This window comes from Eumetopias jubatus, unplaced genomic scaffold, assembly GCF_037043125.1.
Source record: "Eumetopias jubatus isolate StellerSeaLion01/CBP00866 unplaced genomic scaffold, mEumJub1_p1.0 scaffold_16, whole genome shotgun sequence".
Taxonomy (NCBI): domain Eukaryota; kingdom Metazoa; phylum Chordata; class Mammalia; order Carnivora; family Otariidae; genus Eumetopias; species Eumetopias jubatus.
Genome location: NW_028274822.1, coordinates 66,323,336 through 66,346,335, shown reverse-complemented (window position 1 = coordinate 66,346,335; position 23,000 = coordinate 66,323,336). Strand labels below are relative to the sequence as shown.

General features: G+C 53.4%; 2 protein-coding genes across 6 annotated transcripts in view; one reads left to right on the top strand and one right to left on the bottom strand.

Annotated features, from left to right (window-relative positions):
- Positions 1-9,908: 9,908 nt before the first annotated feature.
- On the top strand, positions 9,909-15,210 carry LOC114201971 (coiled-coil domain-containing protein 74B). The gene is made up of 7 exons (XM_088019416.1): positions 9,909-10,155; positions 11,308-11,349; positions 13,406-13,586; positions 14,428-14,605; positions 14,685-14,764; positions 14,845-14,916; positions 15,072-15,210. The coding sequence occupies exons 1-7, from the start codon at positions 9,909-9,911 to the stop codon at positions 15,208-15,210; spliced, it is 939 nt and encodes a 312-aa protein (XP_087875542.1).
- Positions 15,211-16,113: 903 nt separating this feature from the next.
- The window catches only part of MED15 (mediator complex subunit 15), a 64,814-nt gene continuing 57,927 nt past the window's right edge, over positions 16,114-23,000 (bottom strand). For all 5 annotated transcript variants that reach the window (XM_028094935.2, XM_088019439.1, XM_088019442.1 and 2 more), the window contains 9 exons: positions 20,988-21,124; positions 20,763-20,890; positions 20,412-20,546; positions 20,253-20,316; positions 19,318-19,384; positions 18,630-18,790; positions 18,359-18,525; positions 17,814-17,912; positions 16,114-17,126 (listed from right to left, as the gene is read on the bottom strand). In XM_028094935.2, the coding sequence (XP_027950736.1) occupies positions 16,990-17,126; positions 17,814-17,912; positions 18,359-18,525; positions 18,630-18,790; positions 19,318-19,384; positions 20,253-20,316; positions 20,412-20,546; positions 20,763-20,890; positions 20,988-21,124 (1,095 nt within the window). In that variant the 3' untranslated portion in view covers positions 16,114-16,989. The remainder of the gene's footprint in view (positions 17,127-17,813; positions 17,913-18,358; positions 18,526-18,629; positions 18,791-19,317; positions 19,385-20,252; positions 20,317-20,411; positions 20,547-20,762; positions 20,891-20,987; positions 21,125-23,000) is intronic.

Sequence of the window (23,000 nt, the reverse complement as noted above, 5' to 3'; positions counted from 1 at the left end):
AACACCATGCTTTCACATTATATGATTCAGCTATCCTTCCTACAGCCAAACCCAAAGAGGAACCCAAAGTTCCTCTTTATCCATCCCTGAACAAATCTTCCTTTATTTTCTGATTCTGCTACCCCTTATTTTTAAAAAGATGTATTTATTTATTTTAGAGAGAGGGGGAGGGGCAGAGGAGAGAGAAACTCAAGCAGACTCTGCACTGAGTACGGAGCCCAATGAGGAGCTTAATTCCACCACCTCAAGCCAAAACCAAAAGTCAGACGCTCAACCAACTGTGCCTCCCAGGCGCCCCTGATTCTGCTGTCCTATAACCTACTAATTTTTTAAAGATTTTATTTATTTATTTGAGAGAGAGAGAGAGAGAGAGAGAGAGAGAGCATGAGTGGGGGGAGGGGCAGAGGGAGAGGGGAGAACAGACTCCCTGCTGAAGGGGGAGCTCAACATGTGGCTCGATCCCAGGACCCCGGATCATGACCTGAGCCGAAGGCAGACGCCTAACCGACTGAGCCACCCAGGCGCCCCCTTATAACCTACTATTGAGATATAGAAATAATCATGACTTACACATTAATACTATCAGGTAGCATGAGAATGAGAGCGGAGAAAAAGAAAAATATCAGGTACAAAAGACACAGGACATCTTTAACCACTACCATGCTTGCTTCTGTGATTGGTCACATGACAGGATTGCATATGCTTGCACCACCCATTCTATTTATCCCTAGCCAGCACCTCAGCCAGTCATATTTTTGGTGATGGTGATGGGGTTAATATGGTGGGGTGGCCATATCTTTATTATTGAAGTTTCTGTGCCTTCCACGGTCCTGCCTGTTTTAGGTTGTTATAGTTTTCCGTAACTTTTACCACAGATTGTGGGAGTGCTAAATAAGATTACCAAGAGAATCTCCTGGGTGCCAGGTATTCCTCCTTGCTCCCATCATGGGGGCAATTTACCCTTGATCATCAAGACCAGTCATCCCAACCAGTAGAGCAACCCTCTTATTTGCCTGACAAAGTCACCAGGTGGCAGTCTCAGCCTCCTGTTCGGTAGAACCAGTGTGCCCTTTCCCATCCCTGGGAACCAAGACCTGGAAACCAGCAGAACCCAAAGTTGTGGGGATGGGAAGCCAAAACTCTGCTGTAGGTCATTAGATTAGTAACAGTGAAAGGAACTTCTCCCATTTCTACCCCTTGATTCCTAAAGTCTTTGGATATCTTTCCTATGAGGAAATTTCACTCTACGTTATTCCCTGGTTAGTGCATGTCGGGCATCTCACAGGACATTATGCCAACTCCACAAAGTGATTCCACCCAGCGGGCACCATAACCAACTCTTCAAAAGCCCATTCCACCATTCTATCAGGGCAAGCTTTAGAGTGATGGGGAACATAGTAAGACCAGTGAATTCCAAACAGAGGCATTGGCAACATCATGCTTTCACGAGCCCATGGCTACACTTCATTTGTTGTAGAATAAGGTAAAACCAAAAATGAAGGTGTAAGATTACAAATATAAATAATAGAGGAGCTAAGAATAATAATAGGACTGTACTGGAATGTGAAATTGGTGATAAAAGTGAGTTAAATCCTCATCTGTTAGAACAGGGAGCCAGTCAATGTGGCTCATTTTGATAAGTCAAGAAATGGTAGCTAAGCACATCATTACAAGCTATGGAGGTAACAACAAGAAGAAAGAGCCCCCGGATATGTAGGGTTTATGTTTGGGGAGTTGTGAATAGTGGCAGGGAAGACGGAAGCCTTTCTACAACAGATTTTTTATTTTTTTATTTTTTTTAAAGGATTTTATTTATTCATTTGAGACACAGAGATACAGAGAGAGAGAATGGAAAGCATGAGCAGGGAGAGAGGCAGAGGGAGAGGGAGAAGCAGGCTCCCTGCTGAGCCAGGAGCCCGATGCGGGGCTCGATCCCAGGACCCTGGGATCATGACCTGAGCCGAAGGCAGACGCTTAACGATCTGAGCCACCCAGGTGCCCCTTTTAAAGATTATTATTTATTTATTTGACAGAGAGAGAACACAAGCAGGGTGAGTGGCAGGCTGAGGGAGAAGCAGGCTCCCTGCAGAGCAGAGAGCCAGATGAGGGGTTCCATCCCAGGACCCTGAGATCATGAACTGAGCTGAAGGAAGATGCTTAACCGACTGAGCCACCCAGGTGCCCCGATTTTTTTTCTTAAGTAGGCTTCATGCCCAACATGGAGCCCAATGCAGGGCTTGAACTCACAACCCTGAGATCGAGACCTGAGCCACAATCAAGGGTCAGATGCTTAACCGACTTAGCCACCCAGGTGCCCCTCTGTAGTAGTAGATTTTAAAAGATTTTCATTATCTCTTAATTTTACTAAAGGAATATATAAATTTAAAAGGAAAAAGGATAAAATGAACATCCATCTGGCTTGCCTGTCTTTTAGGAAAAGAATTCTTGAAGACGTCATCCATTCTACTCAATAAATCGTTTTGTATCCAAACCACCAAAAGGCTAAATCCCTCCAATTTGGTCCCAAAGAAATTTCTTTCTTTCTTTCTTTCTTTCTTTCTTTTAAGATTTTATTTATTTATTTGACAGAGAGAGAAACAGTGAGAGCAGGAACACAGGCAGGGGGAGTGGGAGAGGGAGAAGCAGGCTTCCCACGGAGCAGGGAGCCCGATGCGGGGCTCCATCCCAGGACCCTGGGATCATGACCTGAGCCAAAGGCAGACGCCCAACGACTGAGCCACCCAGGAGCGCCAAGAAATTTCTTTCTGAAGAAGAATGTGTATATTTCCTTTGCCAGATAAGGAAAACTCTGTTCCACAATGACTTCCTTTTGCCTTGTTAAAAAACTATCATGTTAAAACCATCAACTGTTTGTGTTGCTTCAATAAGAAGTAACTTTTCTCAGGTGTCTGGTACCATCTTTTTTTTTTTTTTTAAGATTTTATTTATTTGAGAGAAAGAGAGAGAGAGAGCAGGAGTGGGGGGAGGGGTAGAGGGAGATGGAAAGGGAGAAGCAGACTCCTCACTGAGCCACCCAGGCGCCCCCCATTTCTTTTCTTGCTTCTCTTGAATGTGATTTCATTCACTTGTTCCTTAATCACTTTACGGGGTTAAATTTTATCTGTTATTATATTATTTGTCTCTTAATAATATATAGGAATCAGTGATGTATTCTAGATATTAATTTTTTCTCTGTTATGTATGTTGCAAATATTTTTTCTAAGTCTGTTATTTATCTTTTTAAGGCACAGGAAATTTTTTTAAAGTCAGAATTATCAGTCTTCTTTGTTATGCTTCCCAGGTTTTGTATCTTATTTAAGAGGATTTTCCCTAAACTGAAGGTTAAGAACAATTTTAAAAATATTTTATGCCTTCTGTACTACAAAGCTCCCCCTGCAAACTGCTTTAATTGCCTCCCCCAAATTTCATTAACTTGTATTTTCATTTAGTTGAAAATATTTTTTTAAAGATTTTATTTATTTATTTGACAGAGAGAGATACAGCGAGAGCAGGAACACAAGCAGGGGGAGTGGGAGAGGGAGAAACAGGCTTCCCGCTGAGAAAGGAGCCTGATGTGGGGCTTGATCCCAGGAGGCTGGGATCATGACCTGAGCCAAAGGCATATGATTTCTATCTTTTTAAATTTGTTAAGGAGTATTTTATAGTCCAGAATGTGATCTATCTTGGTGAATGTTATATATAAACTTGAGAAGAATGTTTGGATGCTGTTGTTGGATGAAGTATTTTGTCAGTGTCAATTAGTTGATTTATGGTGCTGTTCAGTTCAACTATGTCCTTACTAATTTTCTGCCTGCTGGATCTGTCCTTACTGATAGATGGGCATTGAAATCTCCAATCATGGGGCGCCGGGGTGGCTCAGTCATTAAGTGTCTGCCTTCCGCTCAGGTCATGATCCCAGGGTCCTGGGATCGAGCCCCACATCGGGCTCCCTGCTCAGCGGGAAGCCTGGTTCTCCCTCTCCCACTCCCCCTGCTTGTGTTCCCTCTCTCTCTGTCAAATAAATAAATAAAATCTTAAAAAAAAAAAAAAGAAATCTCCAACCATAAGAGTGGATTCATTGATTTCTCCTTGAAGTTCTATCAGTTTTTGCCTCACATATTTTGCTGTCCTCTTGTTAGGCTCATACATATTAAAGGTTGGTGTTGTTACTGAACCCCAAGTTCAGTTGCCCATCACTGGAAAGGCCAAAACTCAAGAGATGAGGGGTTTTTGTTGTTGTTTTTGTTTGTTTTCAAGAGTTTTGATTGGAAAAGAATATGAGCTTTATTTAGGAGCCTGGCCACCTGGGGAGAAGGTGGACTCTTGTCCAAAGGTCAACTCTGAGTTTTCTGCCTGTCCCAGAGATTTTGAAAGGAGTTTTTATCAGTTAAGGGAGAGCAGTGGTCTGTGACATTTCTTGATTCCGTGCAGACTCAATGAGGTCAGCTACAGAATTATCTTAGTGCTCCGAGTTGTGAAAGAAGGTCTGGTTCCTTGGTACCCAGGGGTTGTGTAAGAGTACTCTGTTCTTATTGCAAAGGAGGGCAAGGTCTACAGATGTTCAAAGAGGGGCCAGTAAAGTCATTTGTGTGACCTTAAAAAAGAAAAAATATTTTGCTAAAAGACTGCTGTACTGACCAGAAAGCTAAGAGGGCTTCAAACAGACTTGCTAACCTCTGTTACCAAGGGAACGTCCCCTGTTCTGGTCCCTTATTCCCCAAGGCCAGTTTTCTGCAAATCTCAAAGAAAGTAAATTAGTTCTGTTACAGACCAACAGCCTTAAGTCAGCAAGCAACCAGTGTGTTAACCTTAAGACCAGCTGGAGTGCTGTTACAGTATGTCTTCTTGGAGAAATGACTCCTTTATCATTATCATTATGTAATGCCACTCTGTTGGCATTATCCCTGTTAATTTTCTTTATTCACAAGTTGGCTTTCTCTGAAATTATATAACACTTTTGATAAGTGTTAGCATGGTATATCTTTCTCCATCCCTTTTCTTTTTATTTATCTGTTTTATATTTAACGTGGGTTTCTTGGCACCTGGCTGGCTCAGTAGGTAGAGCACATGACTTTTTTTTTAAAGATTTTATTTATTCATTTGAGACACAGAAACAAAGAGAGAGAGCATGAGCAGCGGGGGAGGCAGAGGGAGAAGCAGGCTCCCCGCTGAGCCAGGAGCCCAATGGACTCGATCCCAGGACCCTGGAATCATGACCTGAGCCGAAGGCAGACGCTTAACCATCTGAGCCACCCAGGCGCCCTGAGAGGGAGAATCTTAAGCAGGCTCCACGCCCAGCAGGGAGCCCAATGTGGGGCTTGATCTCACGACTCTGGGATCATGACCTGAGCCAAATTAAGAGTCAGACGCTTAGGGGCGCCTGGGTGGTTCAGTTGTAAAGTGTCTGCCTTCAGCTCAGGTCATGATCCCAGGGTCCCGGAATCGAGCCCCACATTGAGCCCCGCATCGAGCCCCGCATCGAGCCCCACATCGGGCTCCCTGCTCAGCGGGAAGCCTGCTTCTCCCTCTCCCACTTCCCCTGCTTGTGTTCCCTCTCTGGCTGTCAGTCTCTCTGTCAAATAAATAAATAAATAAAATCTTAAATAAAGTCAGACGCTTAACCAACTGAGCCACCCAGGCAACCCGAAGCCTCATTTTTATTCTCTACTCCAATGGCCTGTGTCTTTCAGTTGCTGTAGTGATGGCATTGATATTTAATGTGATTGTTAAACAGTTGTATTACTTACTATCTACCATATTTGGTAATGTTTTCTGTTCATTGTTCTTTGTTTCTCTTTTCGTCTTCCACTCTTTTCCCATCCTGTCTGGTTTTAACTGAGCCTTTTTTTTTTTTTAAGTTCATTTATTTTTAAGTAATCTCTACACCCAATATGGAGCTCAAACTCATGACCCCGAGAGCAAGAGTTGCAAGCTCTACCAACTGAGCCAGGCAGGTGCTCCTTTAACTGAGCCTTTTATATTATTCCATTTCTCTCTTCCCTTAGCATATCAATTATACTTTTTATTTAAAACTATTTTAAGTGGTTGCCCTTGAGTATACATTTACAGTGAATCCAAGTTCTCTTTAGAATAACATACCACTTCATGGTAGTGCAAGACTTTAGGATATTTCCAATTTCTCTCTCCCATCTCTGATAATATTGCTGTCATTCATTTCACTTATTGATAAGCTATAATTACCAAATGCGTGGTTGCTATGATTAAACAAACTGTTATCTATTAGATTAATTAAGAATATGAAAAAGAAGGGGCGCCTGGCTGGCTCAGTTGGTGGAGCATGCGACTCTTGATCTTGGGGTCGTGAGTTTTAGACCCACACTGGATGTGGAGCCTACTTAAAAGAGTAAAAATTAAAAAGTCTTAAGAATATGAAAAAGGGGGCGCCTGGGTGGCTCAGTTGTTAAGCGTCTGCCTTCAGCTCAGGTCATGATCCCAGGTTCCTGGGATCGAGCCCCGCATCGGGCTCCCTGCTCGGCGGGAAGCCTGTTTCTCCCTCTCCCACTCCCCCTGCTTGTGTTCCTTCTCTCACTGTGTCTCTCTCTGTCAAACAAATAAAATCTTAAAAAAAAAAAGAATATGAAAAGGAAAATATTTTTTACCTTCTTTTATTCCTTCTCTAATGCTCTTCTTTACGTAGATCCACGTTACTGACCTATGTAATTTTTCTCCTTTCTGAAGAATTTAACATTTCTTGCAAAGCAGAGCTACTGGCAACAAAGTTCCTCAATTTTTGTTTGTTTGAGAAAGTCTTCATTATTCCTTCTTCACTTTTGAAGGAAAATGTAGCTAGATACAGTACTCTAGGTTTGTGGCTTTTTTCTTTCCACATGAAATATCTTCTTCCGCTCTCTCACTGCTTGCATGGTTTCTAAGGGGAAGCCCAATGTAATTCTGTCTTTGCTTCTTTATAGATAAAGGTTTGTTTGGGTGGATGGTTTTTTCTCCTCTCGTTTCTTTCAAGATTTTCTCCGTCTTTAATTTTCTTCGGTTGGAAGATGATATGCCTGGAGTAGATTTTTGTGTGTGTGTTTATTCTGCCTAGTGTTCCCTGAGCTTCCTGGATCTGTGATTTGTTGTCTTCCATTAATATTTTGAAATTATCAGTCATTATTGCTTTAAATATTTCTTTTGTACCTTTCTCTCTTTTCCTTCTGGTATTCCCAGTATGCAAATGCTACACCTTTTGTAATAGTCACAAAATTTGTGGATGTTCTGTTCTTTTGCATTCATTCTTCTCTTAACATTTCAGTTTTGGAAGTTTCTTTTGACATATCTTCAAACTAATTGATTCCTTCCTCGGCCATGTCCAGTCTACTGATGAGCCCATCAAAGGCATTCTTCACTTCTGTTAACAGTGTTTTTGATTTCTCACATTTCCTTTTTATTCTTAGAGTTTCCATCTCTGCTGACATTACCCATCTGTTCTTTCATATTGTCCACTTTTCCCATTAGAGCCATTAGCATATTCATCATAGTTGTTTAAAATTCCCAATCTGGTAATTCCAACATCTCTGCCAGATCCAAGTCTAGCTCGGATGCTTGCTGTCTCTTCAAACTGTGTTTTTCTTCTTTTAGTATGCCTTGTAATTTTTTGTTGATAGTTGGACATGATGCATTGTGTGGAAGAAACTGAGGTAAATAGACCTTTAGTTTGAAATTTTATATTGATCTTGCTAGGATTTAGTCCATGTTTACTGTTTGCTATAGCCATAGGCGTCAGAGGCAAAATATTCCCCTGGTGCCTTCAATTTGTCTTGTTATCTTTGGGTTTTTTTTAGAAACTTCTTTTTTAAATTAGGTCTCAGTTGGGCAATTCTTTCACTTGTATCCCATTTTTATACAGGAACCCCACTGATGTGGTGGAAAGCTGTGGATAGAGGGAAGGCTAGAGGGGGCTAGAGAGGTATTTCTTTTCCTCCAGGTCCGGTTTGGCATTTGGGGCCATCCTACTTTCTTTTGAGGGCAAGCCAAGTAAAGAACAGAATGCTCTGAGCAATATTTCAGAATGGCTCCTTCACCCTCCTCCTGCTGGGATCACAAAGGGATTTTTTGCCCCCATTCTTCCTCATGAGAATCTGGTAGGACTCCTGAAGGTTAAACTCACAAAGGTGTGAGGGCCCTTTAAGACTGGACCCCCCCACCTTGGATTTTTTAAAACTTTCGAACTTGTCCACACTGAGCCACACCAGCAATTCATCAATTACAGTTTAGCTCTTCCTCCCCTTGGTAGTGGTTCCTACAGAGGTTTCTGCTCCAGCATGTTGTGACTCTGTTTTTGCCTGCCTGTCTCTCCAATTTTGGGGCAGCAGTTTGTCCTGTGATCTCAGGTCTCTGATGGATCCGAGAAAAGTTGTTGCTTTTCAGCTTGCTCAGCTATTTTCTTTCTTGTGTTGGATGGGAGTGATGATTTCCAATGCCAGACCAGGAAACCAGAAGTCTGGATTCATTTGTAATTCTAGGATTTCCTTTTTTTTCCCCCAATACTTTATCAATCACTTAAAAAACTCTCCATGATGGGGTGCCTGGGTGGCTCAGTCGTTAAGCATCTGCCTTCAGCTCAGGTCATGATCCCAGGGTCCTGGGATCGAGCCCCATGTTGGGCTCTCTGCTCAGCGGGAAGCCTGCTTCTCCCTCTCCCACTCCCCCTGCTTGTACTCTCCTTCTCTCTCTCTGTCAAATAAATAAATAAAATCTTAAAAAAAAACTCTCCATGAACAATCACTACAGCCACCTTTTTTCTGTAGATTTTAATCATATTTATTATAAAGTACTTTCCTATAAACGTATTATTTAGAATTATTTGCAGATCTATTTCTGTTGACTGAGTCTGAATATATTTTTGAATTTTTTCTCTTGACTCAGTCACATTTATCTGTTTCTTTGCATGTCCAGAAATTATTATTTATATCAGGCATCATGGATGATGTGACACAGAGACTCTGGGTTCTATTATAATTCCCTGAAGAATGTTGAGTTTTGTTCTTCAGATGGTTGAATTATGGAACATTACTCCAAACTTGTGGAGCCTGGGCTTTAAGTTTTATGAGGGCGGATATTTGATTTTGCCCTTAGTTCTAGGGCAAATCTCATTTCTAGAACATAGTCTTCATTCCCAAGGTGTGGCCCTTTTGAGGTTTAGAAGGAAAACTGAAGCGTTTACCAGGCTCCTCTGTCAGACTCCAAACTTGGTCTCCCCTGGAACTGGTAGCTTCTTCTCAGCTTTTGGCCTTCCAGCTCTTTGTGCTTCCCTGGAGGCCCTGGAATTGTGCCCACGCGTGGTTAGTTCAGGCCAGCCACATATTCGAAGTTTATAGCTTCTGGCTCCTCATCCGCAGAGGCTCCAAACTTCCCAGTGTTGCCCCCTCACTTTCCAGCTGCAGTGGCCTTCCCATCCTCTGCCTCTTCAGCCAGTGGGCCTGTGGCTTCCTGTTTGAGGTCCGGCTGACCGGAGAGAGCCCTTGGGGAAAAGCAGTTCTTCTTTCAAGAGCTGCCTTCGTCCATTTTCTGTGTGCTTGTTCTTCTCCAGTGCTTTTAGGCAGTTGTTTCATGTATTTTGTCCACATTTCATAAAGCAGAGGGCTTTGTGATTACTGGAAGTGGAAACTCAACCTTTTTGATTTTTGAATCTTTAATCCGTATCATCTATTCAAAAAGTGAACTATTAAAAACAAGCATACAAAGATATTAAGACCTACTGTAAAGGCAGCCGATGATCTCAATTCAGAGAATGCCTTTTAAGTCAGGGTAGAACTTGACGCAGGCCCCGCCCCCACAAGCAGCCCTGCCCCCTCGCGCGCGCCCGTTTCCATGGCGACGCGGCGCCAGGCCCGGGCAGCCAAGCCACCGAGTGGGCGTGAAGCGGCGGCGGCGGCGGCAGCAGCAGCTACATGAGCGCTGGGGTGGCGGCGGCCGGGCAGCGGCCGATCCCGGGCTCTCGGGGAGCTTGGCGCCCGCGCCCCCGCCCGCCCACGGTCCTCCAGCACCCGGGACAGCACGGCGCGCAGGCTGGGCACAGCGACGCACAGAAGCGGGTCCTGGACCTGGAGAAGAGCCTGCAGTTCCTGCAGCAGCAGCACTCCGAGACGCTGGTCAAGCTCCACGAGGAGATCGAGTACCTCAAGCGGGAGAACAAGGGTGAGTCCGGGCGGTGGGGCCGCGGGTGGGGCGCCCACCGCGGCTGGGGCCCGAGGGAGACGCAAACCTGCCGCCCCCTGGCGCCTCCAGCACAGAAACACGCGCGGACTCTAGAGCACGCAGGGTTTTAAGGACACAGGGCATCAAGCCCCACCCCGGGTCGTGCCACGCGGGTCTCGGACTCCCTTCCCCCGCCACCGGCCCCAAACCAGGGTCGTCCTGGGGGTCGGGGTGCGTCAGGGCCATCACGTCTGTGGCATTTCCCCGCAGTGAGCCCGGCCGCAGTCTTGTGTCTAGGCAAGTCAGTGCCGCCTGTTTTTAAAAAAAAAACTTTTTGTGGAAGTAAAAAGTGCGAGCATACAGCTCGGTGATTTTCACAAACTAAACGCACCCAAATCAAGGGCTTACATGCCGGGCACTATCCAGATCTCCCGTGCAGACGTGTGTCCTCAGGGCAGGGGCTTCCTAACTTGGCCCGGCTGGTGGCTCCTCACCACCATGGGCCAGGCCTGAAGCAGAACCTGAGGCCTTTTACTCTGCCTCCCTCTCTCTTCTCCCTTATGTTTTAGCTGGAGCTCCTCCCGCCACACTCCGAGTCCTGCCTCAGTTTCTCCCCACCTTTCTCCTGCTGTCTTTGCTTGAAGTGCTAAGTGTGAGATCAAGGGGTATCCATTATGTCAGGACTCCCCCCCTCTTGACATAAGGAGTTTTGAGTCTCACCCCTGTCCCTCCCTGATGCCCAGGCTGGATGTGGCCTGCCCACGTCCTGGGGGTCACTTGATCATTGCTCTGACCACGTTTGCCCATCCATGCCTAGGGGCTCCTGGAGGGCTGGGTCAGCCTGATTCACCTCTGTCTTCCTGGGGCGGGGGCCCCACCTAGCAGAGGGTGCCTTGTAGATGTCATGGGCAGATGGGTGGACTTCTGGCAAGGCTCTCACCCAAAGGCTCCGGCTCTGGAACAGCCAGAGGTATTCCTGGTCCTAGGGCACCCAGGGCAAAGACTTGGCCCATGGGCAGGGTCCTGGCTGCCAAGGTCATGTGTGAAGTCTCTCAGGGGTTCAGCAGGGAGGGAGTGCCCAGGGCAAAGCAAACCTCTTCTCTCAAAGTGGCAGCACCTTCAAAAATGACCGGAGCATGTGTTTGCTTTCAGATCTCCATTACAAGCTAATAATGAATCAGAAGCCAAAGAAAGGTAAGAATGAGGCCCTCGGGTGCCTGATGGGAAGTTGCTGATGTCTGGAGCAGACCCTGGGTTGCTTGAGTCCATCCAGCTAGCCGCACTGGCCTATCCCAGTGGGGAGGGGTCCTGGGGGACCTGGACAGACGCCACTGCCCCCAGCCATGGTTTGGGTGGCTGTGCACCCAAGCACAGCAGGTGGGGCTCTTGGGGATCCCAAGGCCTGAGGTCTGTGCAGGTGGGAAGCCGGCAGAGCAGCTGCCCTCCCTAGCCTTGCTGCTCTGAGGGATTCTTTTCCTTGGATTGCTGCTATGGCAGGCCCCAGGCTCCCTCTAAAACGCTGGCAAGCCTTGGGCGGCCCCAGCCCTGTGCCTCTGGTCCATCACTTCCTGGCACAGAAGGCTCTGGGCACAGTCCTTCCAGGGAGCCTCTCTGCTACTCCACAATGACCAAGAGGGCTGGGGGAAGGAAGTAGAGGCGCAGAGACCTACAGCCACTTACCCATGGCCCTACCTCATCCTGATAGTAGCCCATCCACTTTGCGTGTCCCACAGTCCAGCCCAGGGAGACTCAGGCTGTCTTGGGCCTTCTCTCCCACTTACCTTTGGGGCCAAGTCTGAGTGGTGCTAGCCTGGAATGCCCCAGTCTTGGGAGCTGTCCAGGGCTCCTTTCCTAGGGGACAGAGAGAATGGGGTGGTGGTGGGCCCTCCTCCGACGGGGCAAGAGCAGTTCCAGTGAGCTGTCCTTGGCAAGTGGCAGGGCCTGTTAGTGGTCCCAGTTCTGTGGCACCAGAGGTCCCTAGTGGGACATCAGAAGGGGTCATCCTCCTTTGGGGCTTCTTAGGGCCCAAGCCCACTGCTTTCTGGATGGCCCTTCAAGAAATCACCTTTCCCCTGGCCTTGGCGCTGCCTCACCAGAGTAGGGGAGGGCCCTGCATGAATACACAGGCCTGCAGGGCCAGCAGGAGGGCACAGGTGGCCGGACCCTCACCCATGGGGGGGGCGGCAGAAGTGTCTGGTGACACTAGGATGGAAGGCTCTCTAACTGACCCTGTGCGTTCTCCCACAGGCAGCATTTCCAATTCCAGCTTTCAGTCCATCAAGTCCGTCTCAAATTCGATGTCAGGTGAGCACCCACCCGCACCCTCCGTGAATGCAGGGTCAGGGGAGGGGCACATGCCCCACTGGGGCCCAGGGCCCAATGGCCAGTGTGGGGCGCTGGCCAGGTTGCTGTAAACCCCTGGTGGTCTTCTGCTGGACACACCTCAGGGGAGCACCTTTGCCAGGCTCTGTGGGTGGCTGAAGGGAGCCAAGGAGGGTGACCCCCAGGTGTCGTGAGCTGACACCAGCAGGAAGGGGCTGAGGCAGGGTGTGACAAGACCTTGGGCTGGCCAGAGGGAGGCTACAAAAGCCCGGTGGGCTTGGCTACAAAGGGAGTGAACGCCAACGTGGGGCACAAGGCCCTACAGCAGATGCACCCCGACATACAGAGGAGCCTCTGAGCCTCCCTAAGCTGTCTTCCAGGGAGAGGTGACACACAGGTGGCCTGGCAGAAGCCCTGCTCATCTTGTCTCCCCACCCCACCCCACCCAAGGAGGCAGGAAGCAGGTGGGATGGCCCTGCCTAGAGTTCTGGGCTTGTGGTGTCCTTTGCAGAGGGAGGGAGCTGATAGCCTCTTCTTCCCACTCTGCCTTCCTGAGGCCGGGCATCCTCACAGGGGCAGCCCTTGCCCTTTCTACGCAGGGCCCAGGCAGGCAGTGGGCCTTGTCCTTGGAAAGGAAACCTGTGCGGGCTGGGTCCCAGAGCTTTCATTCAGTGTCATTTTGCCCAAAATGGGGTGCTGCTTCAGAGTCCGGGAACAGCTGTGGGGCCACCCCCAGCCCCGGCCTTCCCTGAGTACACGTGGGACAGGCCTGCTTCACGGAGCCAGCTTCTACCGCAGTCAGCAGGCACCACCCACAGACCCTCAGACCCTCGTTCGCTTCTACCAGCTTTCCTTTACGAGGTGGAAACCGAGGCGGGGGGCGGGCGCTCCTTGGGCGGACTTGGGCACTGGTTCTCGATGCCCACAGTGACTGCCCTGGCTGCAGCCAGCTCTCAAGGCAAGGCCAGGACCCAGCTTAGCTTCTCCAAGAAGCAAGACTCGAAAGCTGACGTTCCCCAGAAGACGGACCTGGAAGAGGAGAGCCCAGTTGCTACCGTGTTTCACAATAGCAAGCTGGACAAAGCCCCAGGGACGAAGGGGCCGGCCAAGTAAGGGGGCTCGCCTGGACCCCGTGGGCCCAGCGCCCATTTAGTAGGTTCACATTCTGCAATCAGCCAGCTGCTTTGCCCTTCCAAATGGGCCACTCTCCTGAGTGAAAGCCGACTCGCTCCAGGCTTGCCCATCTGGTGGGCAATGCCTTGCCCCTTTCCCGAGGGTCTGCAGGGTCCCTGTGCTGACCTGAGCCCACATGTGGGTGCCAACAAGCAGCCCCGAAAACATTTTCTCACAGAAATGAAACAAAGTGATTTGGCCTTTCAATTAACTTGTTCACCAAGAGAACAGTTAAGTCGGGTTCCTGGGCTCATCCCCGGGAAGGGTGCTTGGCCTCTGCAAGGCATGGAGCCAGCAGGCCAGAGCAAGACCGGGGTGCTGACACCTGAGTTTCTGGGACTTCCCTGGAAAGCAGCAAGGAACCTGGACTTTGCCTCCGAAACGGAGACCCCGTTGTCCCCTGGGTAGGGAAACCAGTAGGTCAGGCTCCCGCTTCTCAGCACAGTCCTTAGATTCTCTCTCAACCAGCCCCACAGGTGTGGGGGGTCAGGGCTGAGGGCAGCCACGCAGCTTGAACCACATCTGACCCTCAGGTGCACCTTGAGAGAGGAGGCAGGGGTGGGCCCAGGTCACAAGGTGGCACCGGAGGGCCCCCCCACCCGGTGCCGGGACCACCCTGGTCAGCAGAAGGGAACCAGGCCCTGAGGAGGCTGCGTGGACACCCCTCATCCCCACACCGGTCTCACACTGGAGCGGGTGCTGCCCGGGAGAGAGGTGGCGGGTGGTTAGAGCAAATCCTGGCAGGCTAGCTCTGGGCTGCTGCAGTGACTGTTCCAGAGATGAAGAAGGGGAGGCCTCCAGGGCAGTGGCCGCCTTGACGGCAGGCAGCCAGCACAAGGGCAAGCAGCCCCCCGCAATGAGCCTGCCCCCCTACCTGCGCAAGCCCGCCACGCTTCAGCAGTGTGAGGTGGTCATCCGCCAGCTGTGGAATGCCAACCTCCTGCAGGCCCAAAAGGTGAGGCTCGGGCTACGGGGCGGGAGGGCAGTGCCTCCGCGGGCCCCGCCCACTGCCCCCTCTTCTCCCTGCCTTCCAGTTGCAGCACCTCAAGGCCCTTCTGGAAAAGAATCAGAGGTCCAAGGCTGCCCCCGAGGAGGCTGGGCCCAGCTCTCCCAAGTGAGTGACCCCTCGCGGCCCCCCACCCCACCACAGCAAGGTCTGCTCCTCTGGGGCTCACTGCTGACTCCTCCCTCAAGGGACCAGGAGGCCCTTCACTCGGGAGCCACGCAGCTCCCCAAGGTCCCCACCAAGGGCGTCCCCAAGAAATGGTGAGTCCCACCGGCAGGGGGAGGGTGGGGTGGCCTCCGAGCCCCGGACGGAAGGGGCCGGGACAGCTCAGTGCTTTGCCTGGGGCCGCACTACCAGCCACGTCTCGGCTCCTGCTCCCGATGGCGCCTGCAGTGACGTCCCTCTGCCCGAGCAGCCTGATTCTGAGCCCGATGCCCGTGGCGGAGCGCTCCATCCTGCCGGCGCTGAAGCAGACCCTGAAGAGTAACTTCGCCAAGCGGCAGAAAAGGCTGCAGGTGGTGCAGAGCCGGCGGCTGCACCGCTCTGTGCTCTGAGGCCCGCGGCACCCGTCTGCGTCTGCGTCTGCGCGGCAGGTCTCGGCAGGTCTCAGCCAGGCCCGTGCCCCTCCCCCGCACCCCTCCGCTGGAGACCCTCCCCCTCTCTAGATAGCACTTCCAAAGAATTCTAATACGTTTAGGCCAAGCGAAATTCCAGATAAACAAAACTCATCGCAGATAAAGTACTTGGTCTCAGAACTGGGAAATTATTTTCTTGCTCGGTATTTTGCTATTCTGCGTTTACAGGAAAACACTATGAAATAAGCATCACCCTACCCCGTTGAAGACTGGAAATAAAGCTCGTTTCTCCACTTGTGCGTCTCGTCCCTCACTGCTGTCGGCATCACTGCGCCGCTCTGCGCCCCCAGCTCTGCTCCCTGCAAGGGTGTGCCCCCACCTGGGCACAGGGCGAGACGCCTTCCGCCCTCCGTCGGCGCCGGCCGGCCTCCACACTGACAAACAGCTGATGAGCCATCCTGCCGAGCCTGCCTCCCCCCCCCCCCCCCGCCCCGGAGAGGGCCTCGGCCGCGGGAGAGCAGGTCTCTCCAAGGCTCTGGGCCTCCACCCTGTGACACTCCTACCCCACGAGGGCCTCACAACTGTAGCCTTCTCAGGCTCATGGGTGTGGGCAGGACCGCCCCTGGCAGGGCCGTGCTCCGGGCCCCACTGGCCATTTCCTCAGTGCTCATCTCTGCCTCTTCTGGCTCCGAGCAGCAGGAGTTTGGCCGGAAACCTGGGTGAGGCCGAGGCACTAGCACTCAAAAAAGGATGAACTAAGGCCTGGGCGTCCATGGCCATCTCCAAGGTGAGGAACCTGGCTCAGCCCCGACAGCGTTCCTCACCGGCCAGTGGTCCCCAGACTTTTGGAGGGAGGGGACACAGTAACAAATTCACGACAAACACAGGAATAATAAATTTATTGTAAGAACCACAGATGACACGGTAGTGCACATAGAAAAGGGGAAACCTCTCATCGCCAGAGGGCTGGTGGGCTGATGCCCTGTCAGGGAGCCTTCACTCTCTGGAGTGGCTCTGAGGACGCCACGTCCTGAGGACACCGCCCTGACCCAGGAGTGGGCATGGTGCCGGGACAGGGTCCACCCAGGTGCCCCTGCTCCCCAGGCACCCCCACAGTGCTGAGCAGACCCCCATGGCTTAAAGGGAGAATGCCATGAGGTATGAGGCCCAGGCGATGGCAGGGGATTTGCAACTGCCTGTAGGGCGACCTTCCCCCTCTGAGACTCGGCCAGCGCCCTAGGATCCAGGAGCTTCCCTGTGGCTTGCCCCAAATGCCAAAGTGGCTGGGTCTGAACCCAAAACCATGACCAGAGAATTCTGTGTGTGTTTTCAGGGTTTCCTATGCTTTCCACGTTCCCCTACAGAAACAGGAAGTATTTTCTGGTGCACACACACGAGGCTCTAGCAAGATCCTGAGTTCTTCCCCGTGCTACTGAGGAAGGACATGGGCGTTGGAGAGGCCGAGGGGACAGCAGCCCAGGGAGGAGTGCACAGGGCTGGTGGCATGTCCAATCCCCTGGGGAACGTCCCAACCCCACCACTGATGCAGCCAGCTCCACAGCCACCTGCCCCAGTCATATACAAGTGTGGGAGGATGTTTGGCAGGTCCCCAAGGCAGAAGATAAAAGCAGGAAAGCTAATCTAAGCCCAGGCTCTCTAAGGGAGCCAACACCTAGAAATGTCCAACACGAGGGTGCATGTCCTCTGTGGCCCTGACAAGGCTGCCGGCTCTCCCCGTGGTCCCCAGTGGCTGGGTGGCTAGGCAGCTGAGAGGCAGGCCTGGTGGATGCTCTGCGCCCAGGTGTTGAGCAGGGCTGTGACCGAGTGCTTGTCGGGGAGCTGCAGCAGCCTCGAGGTCATGCACCGGTGCACCGACTGCAGGAAGGGGTTGGCGTCTGCAACAGAGCAGTGGGCCATTAGTGCTGCTGGGCCTGCCACTGGGCCACACAGCAACTCTCTATGAACAGGCTGCCCCAGACACAGGGCTGGCGTGTGGGGCATTCCACCCAGCCAACGTGACCAGGGGTGCCATCTCCCACACACAGTGGGACAGCCGACGGGCTCCCCTCCCAGGCCCACACGTCAGTGGAGAGCTAGAATGTGGACCGGTCTGGAGCCCAGGACTCTCCCAAGGGACAGCCTTGGGATCCCAGCCCTATGCACCAGCTCTGAGCTGCAGGGTCACTGGTCCCCATCAACAGGGCTCTCTCTGGGCCTCTGGTTTGAAGCCATGTCACCCAGATGGGTCTCCAGGAGCCCTAGCTCCTTCTGTGTTCCCCTATCAGCTTGCAGAGGCCTCCAGGGGCGGCTGGGCCTGCTCACTCCTCACCCACTAGACATGGCTGCCCTGCAGATGCAAGACAGACGGAAGAAGACCAAAGGTACAGAGACCCCTTTCTCTCCAAGTGATTTCTGGGCAACCCCACTCCTGTCCACAAAGGGGCAGCCAGAGAAAGTGGAGGAGGGGCCTCCGCTGCAGCAGCACAGAGGAAACCCGGGTTGCCTGGAGCTGACCCCCGCTGCCAGGGCCCCTAGACAGCAGCCATAAGGCCTCGCCACGGCTGTCTTCTCGGCTCACCCACCGTACTGCCACTGCCGGTCGATCCACAGTGGGCTCTGGGCGGGGTAGTCGGCAGGGACACTGAGCTCCAGCGGCGGCACACTCGGGAGATCCTTGTCATCTGTAACACACGTGGCTGTGCCTGTGACCTGGCCCAAGGCCCCAGTCTGCCCTGCCTCACAGCCCTGCTCCAAACAGGGCCCTTCATATCCCAAAAGGTTCTGGTGAGGCTTGCTGCAAAGTCTAGAGGTCGCTCTGACTCCCAGGCTTCCACATCTCCCTTGGGCCTCAGGCTCCATACCTGGATGGCAGGGAGGGGGCTTCCCCGGCAGGTGGTAAGAGAAGAGAGTGTGTGGGCTCGGGGCTCAGCCCTCAGGGCATATCCTAGGACAGGTATGTGTCAGGTTCCAGGAGGACGTGGGGATGGTGGGCTTCGGGGTATGGTGTGAGTGTGCCTATTTATGGGAGGCCCAGGGCATGCTCTGGGGTCGGGGCTGGCGGCAGAGCCCTGGGGCTAGAGTTCAGGACTCTCTCCCACAGCACCAGCCCCGCCTCTCCGGTACGCACCCAACTTGCATATCAGGTGGACGGTGCCGTTGTTACTGCAGTGAGAAGGATCCAGATTCACCAAGAACTTAGGGTCTAATCTGGCCACCTCCCCCTGGAGCACGTTGGGGATGCTCTGCCGCTCATCGTCTTCAAACTTACGCTTCCGGGTGCACATGACCGGGGTTCTGGAGGAGGCAGCTGTGGTCACCACGCTGGGCTAGGCTGTGGCCCATGGCCCACGGCCCACCGCCCAGCACCAGTGTGAGGCTGAGCCCTGGGCTATACGTACGTGATGGGTGGGCCGTGGATGGCTGTCATGGCCGGCACGAAGGTGCGGTACAGGGAATGGTTAAAGACGGGTGAGCGGATGTTGGCCAGGACAGCATCAAGGAGTGGCTGGCACAGGTACTGCTGTTTGGTTGGCGGCACCGGGGGCGGTGGGGGCGTGGGCTGGGACAGGACAGTGGGGTCAGCAGCCCACTCTTGGGGAGGCTTTCCAGACCCCGAGGTCCTCATCCTCACAGCCAGACTTCCACAGCTTCCCCACCACCTCTGCCCCCTAGAGACAAATACAGCTGATCCTGCATGCATTCTCCTGCCTCCTGCAGCCCTGACCTTCCCCAGAGAGCCCTACCCCCAGGGCTTGGCCTTGTGCTGGGCGCGGGCGGGTGGAAGTGCAATGGGCGTATACACCAAAGCCTGCGAACCTGGGGGATGGAGGGAACACCCACAAGACCACAGCCAGAGGGTGACTTCTCCCATGTTCCCGCACATGCTCTCCTTCCCCACAGCCAACCTGACCGGAAGGAAGACTCCAGGGCAAGGTCCCCAGGCTGAGCGGTGTGCCCCCTCTACCCACGCCTGACTGTAAAGGCTTCTCCCAGCTTGTGGTTGTGAGTTGCTGTGGGGTGAGTCCCAGTCTCCCCAGAGATGCCTGCGGCCCTTTGAAAACCACCAGGCCATGGTGCCCCACTCACCACTGCCATGTCATTCTTGAGCTTCTCCAGGGCAATCTCACACTTCTGCAGTGTTTTCAGGGGGCACCTGTGCAGGGAGAGGGGATGTGACTGACCCTCCGTGCTTGAGGATGGGGTGCTGATTCCAACCACCGCCCGCCTGGCTTCCCCTGGTGTGGATGGAGCCAGCCTCGGCCACCAGAATCCTCCACAGGAGCCCCAGCCAGTGACTAGCTGTTCCTAGATCCAGAGTATAAGGCAAGATCGTCCCGTCCCCAGGAGTGGCCCAGTCCTGGTCGGCAGAATAGGGCATGAATGTGATGGGTCGGGGGAAGGGACAGAGGTCAGGCCCCTGCCCCCCAGCCCTATAATCCCAATGAGGGATCAATCCAAGAGGGCTTGGAGGGTGGTCCAGATCCAAGAGGCCGAATTCTGCAGTTTCCAGCATTCTGCCCAGTAAATGGAACAGAGAAGATCTTCTTCAAGGGAGCACAGCCTAAGCTGAGGCAGGGAGAGGAACACAACCCAAAGGCCAGTCCACGTGCACAGTTCTGTAGTGCTGACCAAGCTCTGGTGCTCACAGCAGCCCCGAGACTGGCAGGCATGGGTGTGTGTGCTGTGTTGAGAAGCCAGTGCGCCACTGCCTTACAAGTGCTTCTCAGGGCATCATCTTGTTTCATTTTCCCAGCCAACCCGGTTCAGCCACAGCTGCCCCTTTTTGCAGATGGGGTAACTGATATGGGGTCACTGGCCCAAGGCCACTGTTAAGTCAGGGGAGGGGCAAAGGTAGGGGGCCAGGGGCTTGGAGCCCCAGCAGATACACCTAAGTGGAGCCCTAAGGCCCCTTCTCTAAACTCCACATCACCACCAAACGCCCGTCCAAGGCTGGGCTAACCACGCAGCTGGACGTGGGCACAGCACCATCCTTCCCCCAGGAGCCTGGGGGCAAAGCTCACCGCTTAGAGGGATCTGTCAGGATGTCCAGAAGGCTCTTCATCTTACTCAGGTCCTTTTTTCTGTCTGGGGCAGAGAGGGGCCACTAAGACACGTGCCTGGGGTATTCCCTACCCCCGCCCCCGGACCCAAACACGCTGTGCCCCCTGCCCCGGCCGCACCTTCGTTCTTATCGATCTTGTTGATCATACGGCGCAGGGGCTCAATGTACTTGGACAGCTGCTTCAGCTTGTCTAGATACTGCTGCTCCTCGGCCTGGCTAGAGCCAGCTGGGCTCATGACCGAGCTGGGATTCACTGCAGGATACAACATGGTGAGCATGGCTCCAGCCCACAAGGCCGGGCTCTCTGCAAACCCTCAAGGTGGGGGCATCGAGAGCTCACCCACCCCGTTACAAGCGGAGGCCTCCAGAGGGTGAGGGGCGAACCTCAGCACCTCGACCTGCAGGGCTGTGTGTGGCTCACATGATGGGTTCTGGTCCTCGGATCACACCCACTCTGAGCCTGACTTACCGGGGGTGTTTAAAGGTCCCGGGGAGGGGACGCTGAAGTTCTGCGGGGTGCGGGCTGTCACTGGACTCTGGGAGGGCTGTGGTGAGGGGCTCGGCAGGAAGCTACTGGGGGAAGGCGCAGGGCCGGAGCTGCAGCAAAGCAAAAGCAGGTGCACCTGTGAGCTGGGGCACAAGGTGGGGCCCGCCCTAGGAGCCAGGTGGGGAGGGCCACCCCGGCCAGGCCTACCTGACATTGGAGTTGGGCTGTGAGCTGGGCTGGCCAGGCTGCGGGGACGGCTGGGGGGGAGGGGGCATCGACTGTGGGGTCTGCACCTGCTGGCCCGGCGATGGCGAAGACAGCATGGTGAGGCTGTTCTGGCTGACCTGGAAGTGGAGGGGGCTCAGCCTGCTCGCCTGCCACACGCTCTCACTCCTGTGGCGGCCTGGCTCCCCCCGCCCCACCCTCGTCTCACAGACCCCATCTGCACACAGACACGCGCTCACCCTCTCAGCCTCACCTGAACACCCTTTCTTTCAGAACACCCTGCCCCACAAATACCAACACGGGCAAAGACCCCCACCCCGAGGATCCACACACACAAGTCCATGATGACTGAGCTGCTGGCAGGAAGGCCAGGCTGGGCAGCTCTTGCTCCTTGGCAGGGAGACCATGAAGTCCACAGGCTTCTGGGCTGGGACAGGACATCCCCATGTTTCTGTTTGACAGGTGGGGAGCCAGAGAAGGCCTATGGCCTTGGATGGTGCCGCCTGGCCTTCCCGGCCTGTGTTGTTCTCCTCTGTGTGCCACTGAGGACCCCACTCTGTGACAGAGGGGACCATCTTTCCATATGCTTCCATGAGCCCCCTCAGCTCTCAGGCCACAGTGAGGGGCTGTCTCATGTCTAATGGGAGCAAAGTGGCCTCTGTGTCAGCCCGTGCCAGCACGTGGGGCCTGAGGATCCTTGGTCTGCTGGCTGAGCAGCCTGCCCTCGAATGGCAGAGTGAGCCCCACAGAGCTGCCTCGTCCAGGACATGGCAATGGTGCCGTAAGGGCCTGGCCAGGACCGGCCGTGCCAGCTTCAGGGCTTCCAAGGGTCAGCGGAGGCAGCTTCTCCCACACCCTAGTCAAGCTCCTACATGCTGAGCGCCCCCTCAGAGCCTGCTTCCTGGAGCCTAGCCCACACCCCTCCCCCCACCAACTCTTGGACCGTGCAGTTCTGCAGACCAACTCTAGCGCTTCTCCCAGGGCACTCCAGACCCTGGTGCCATCTGGGGCCACGGCTTCATGCCTCCCTCCCACACACTCCTCTGCCATGGGAGCAGGGGTGGGGTGGGGGGGACAGGAACATGCAAGCTCAGGCCTCCAGCTGCTGGGCCCAGTTGCTCTACCAAGTGAAGCAAAATGGTCCCAGGTGATTCACACTGATGCCAGCGAGGGTAGAAACGGGGCCTGCAGCAGCTTAGTTTGCTGAGCCGAAGTGAGTACAGCAGGCTTCTCCTCGGCAGGACTTGCCTTCACAGTACTGGGCTACGTGGAGTCCCAGGGTGGGCGGCATGCCCCTGCACTGGAAAAGAGTAGCTCTAGAATCCACCCAAATACCAACAAACTCCCGGCACTAGGAAGGTGAATAGGCCATCTCAGAAGAGCCCATGCCGAGAAGCAGACAGTGCCAAGGAGGGCGAACTACAGGCCTTGGGCCTCCACACCCTGGGCCCAGTGTGCTAGGCCTGGGAACTCTCCCTGGAGTGGTTTCTGGCGAAGCCCCTGCTGTTACCTCCCTTTGCCGTCTCCTCGACCTGCTGCCACACACTGCCCTCCACTCCCTGAAGCTGCCTCTTGACACGCCCTCTTCCTGCCTGAGCTCAAACTTCCTCCCCTGGCCTCTCCCTGATGGCACGGCCCCCACCTGCCCCAGGGAAGAGCCCCAGCCTTAGGGGCAGGTGTCCCTTCTAGAAGGTGCTTGGCTCTTGTCTGTGGTCTAAAGCTGGTGCTTCTCTGAAGGGAAATGAGGCATGTGAGGGCACAACGGCCAGCACAAAGCCACTACAACGGGAAGGCCACTGCACAGTTCACTTCCCATCTAAATGTCTGAAGCTGTATTTTAAAAGGCACCCTCAGCACTCTGACCACGGGGGAACAGGGCACACTTTCCCCCCACCCTCTGCTTCTGGGTTCCATGGAGCCACTGAACACACATGGCTCCCCTGGGCATTAGAGTCCGTCGGACACAGGCAAGAGCGGCCTGCCCAGGCCCGGGGC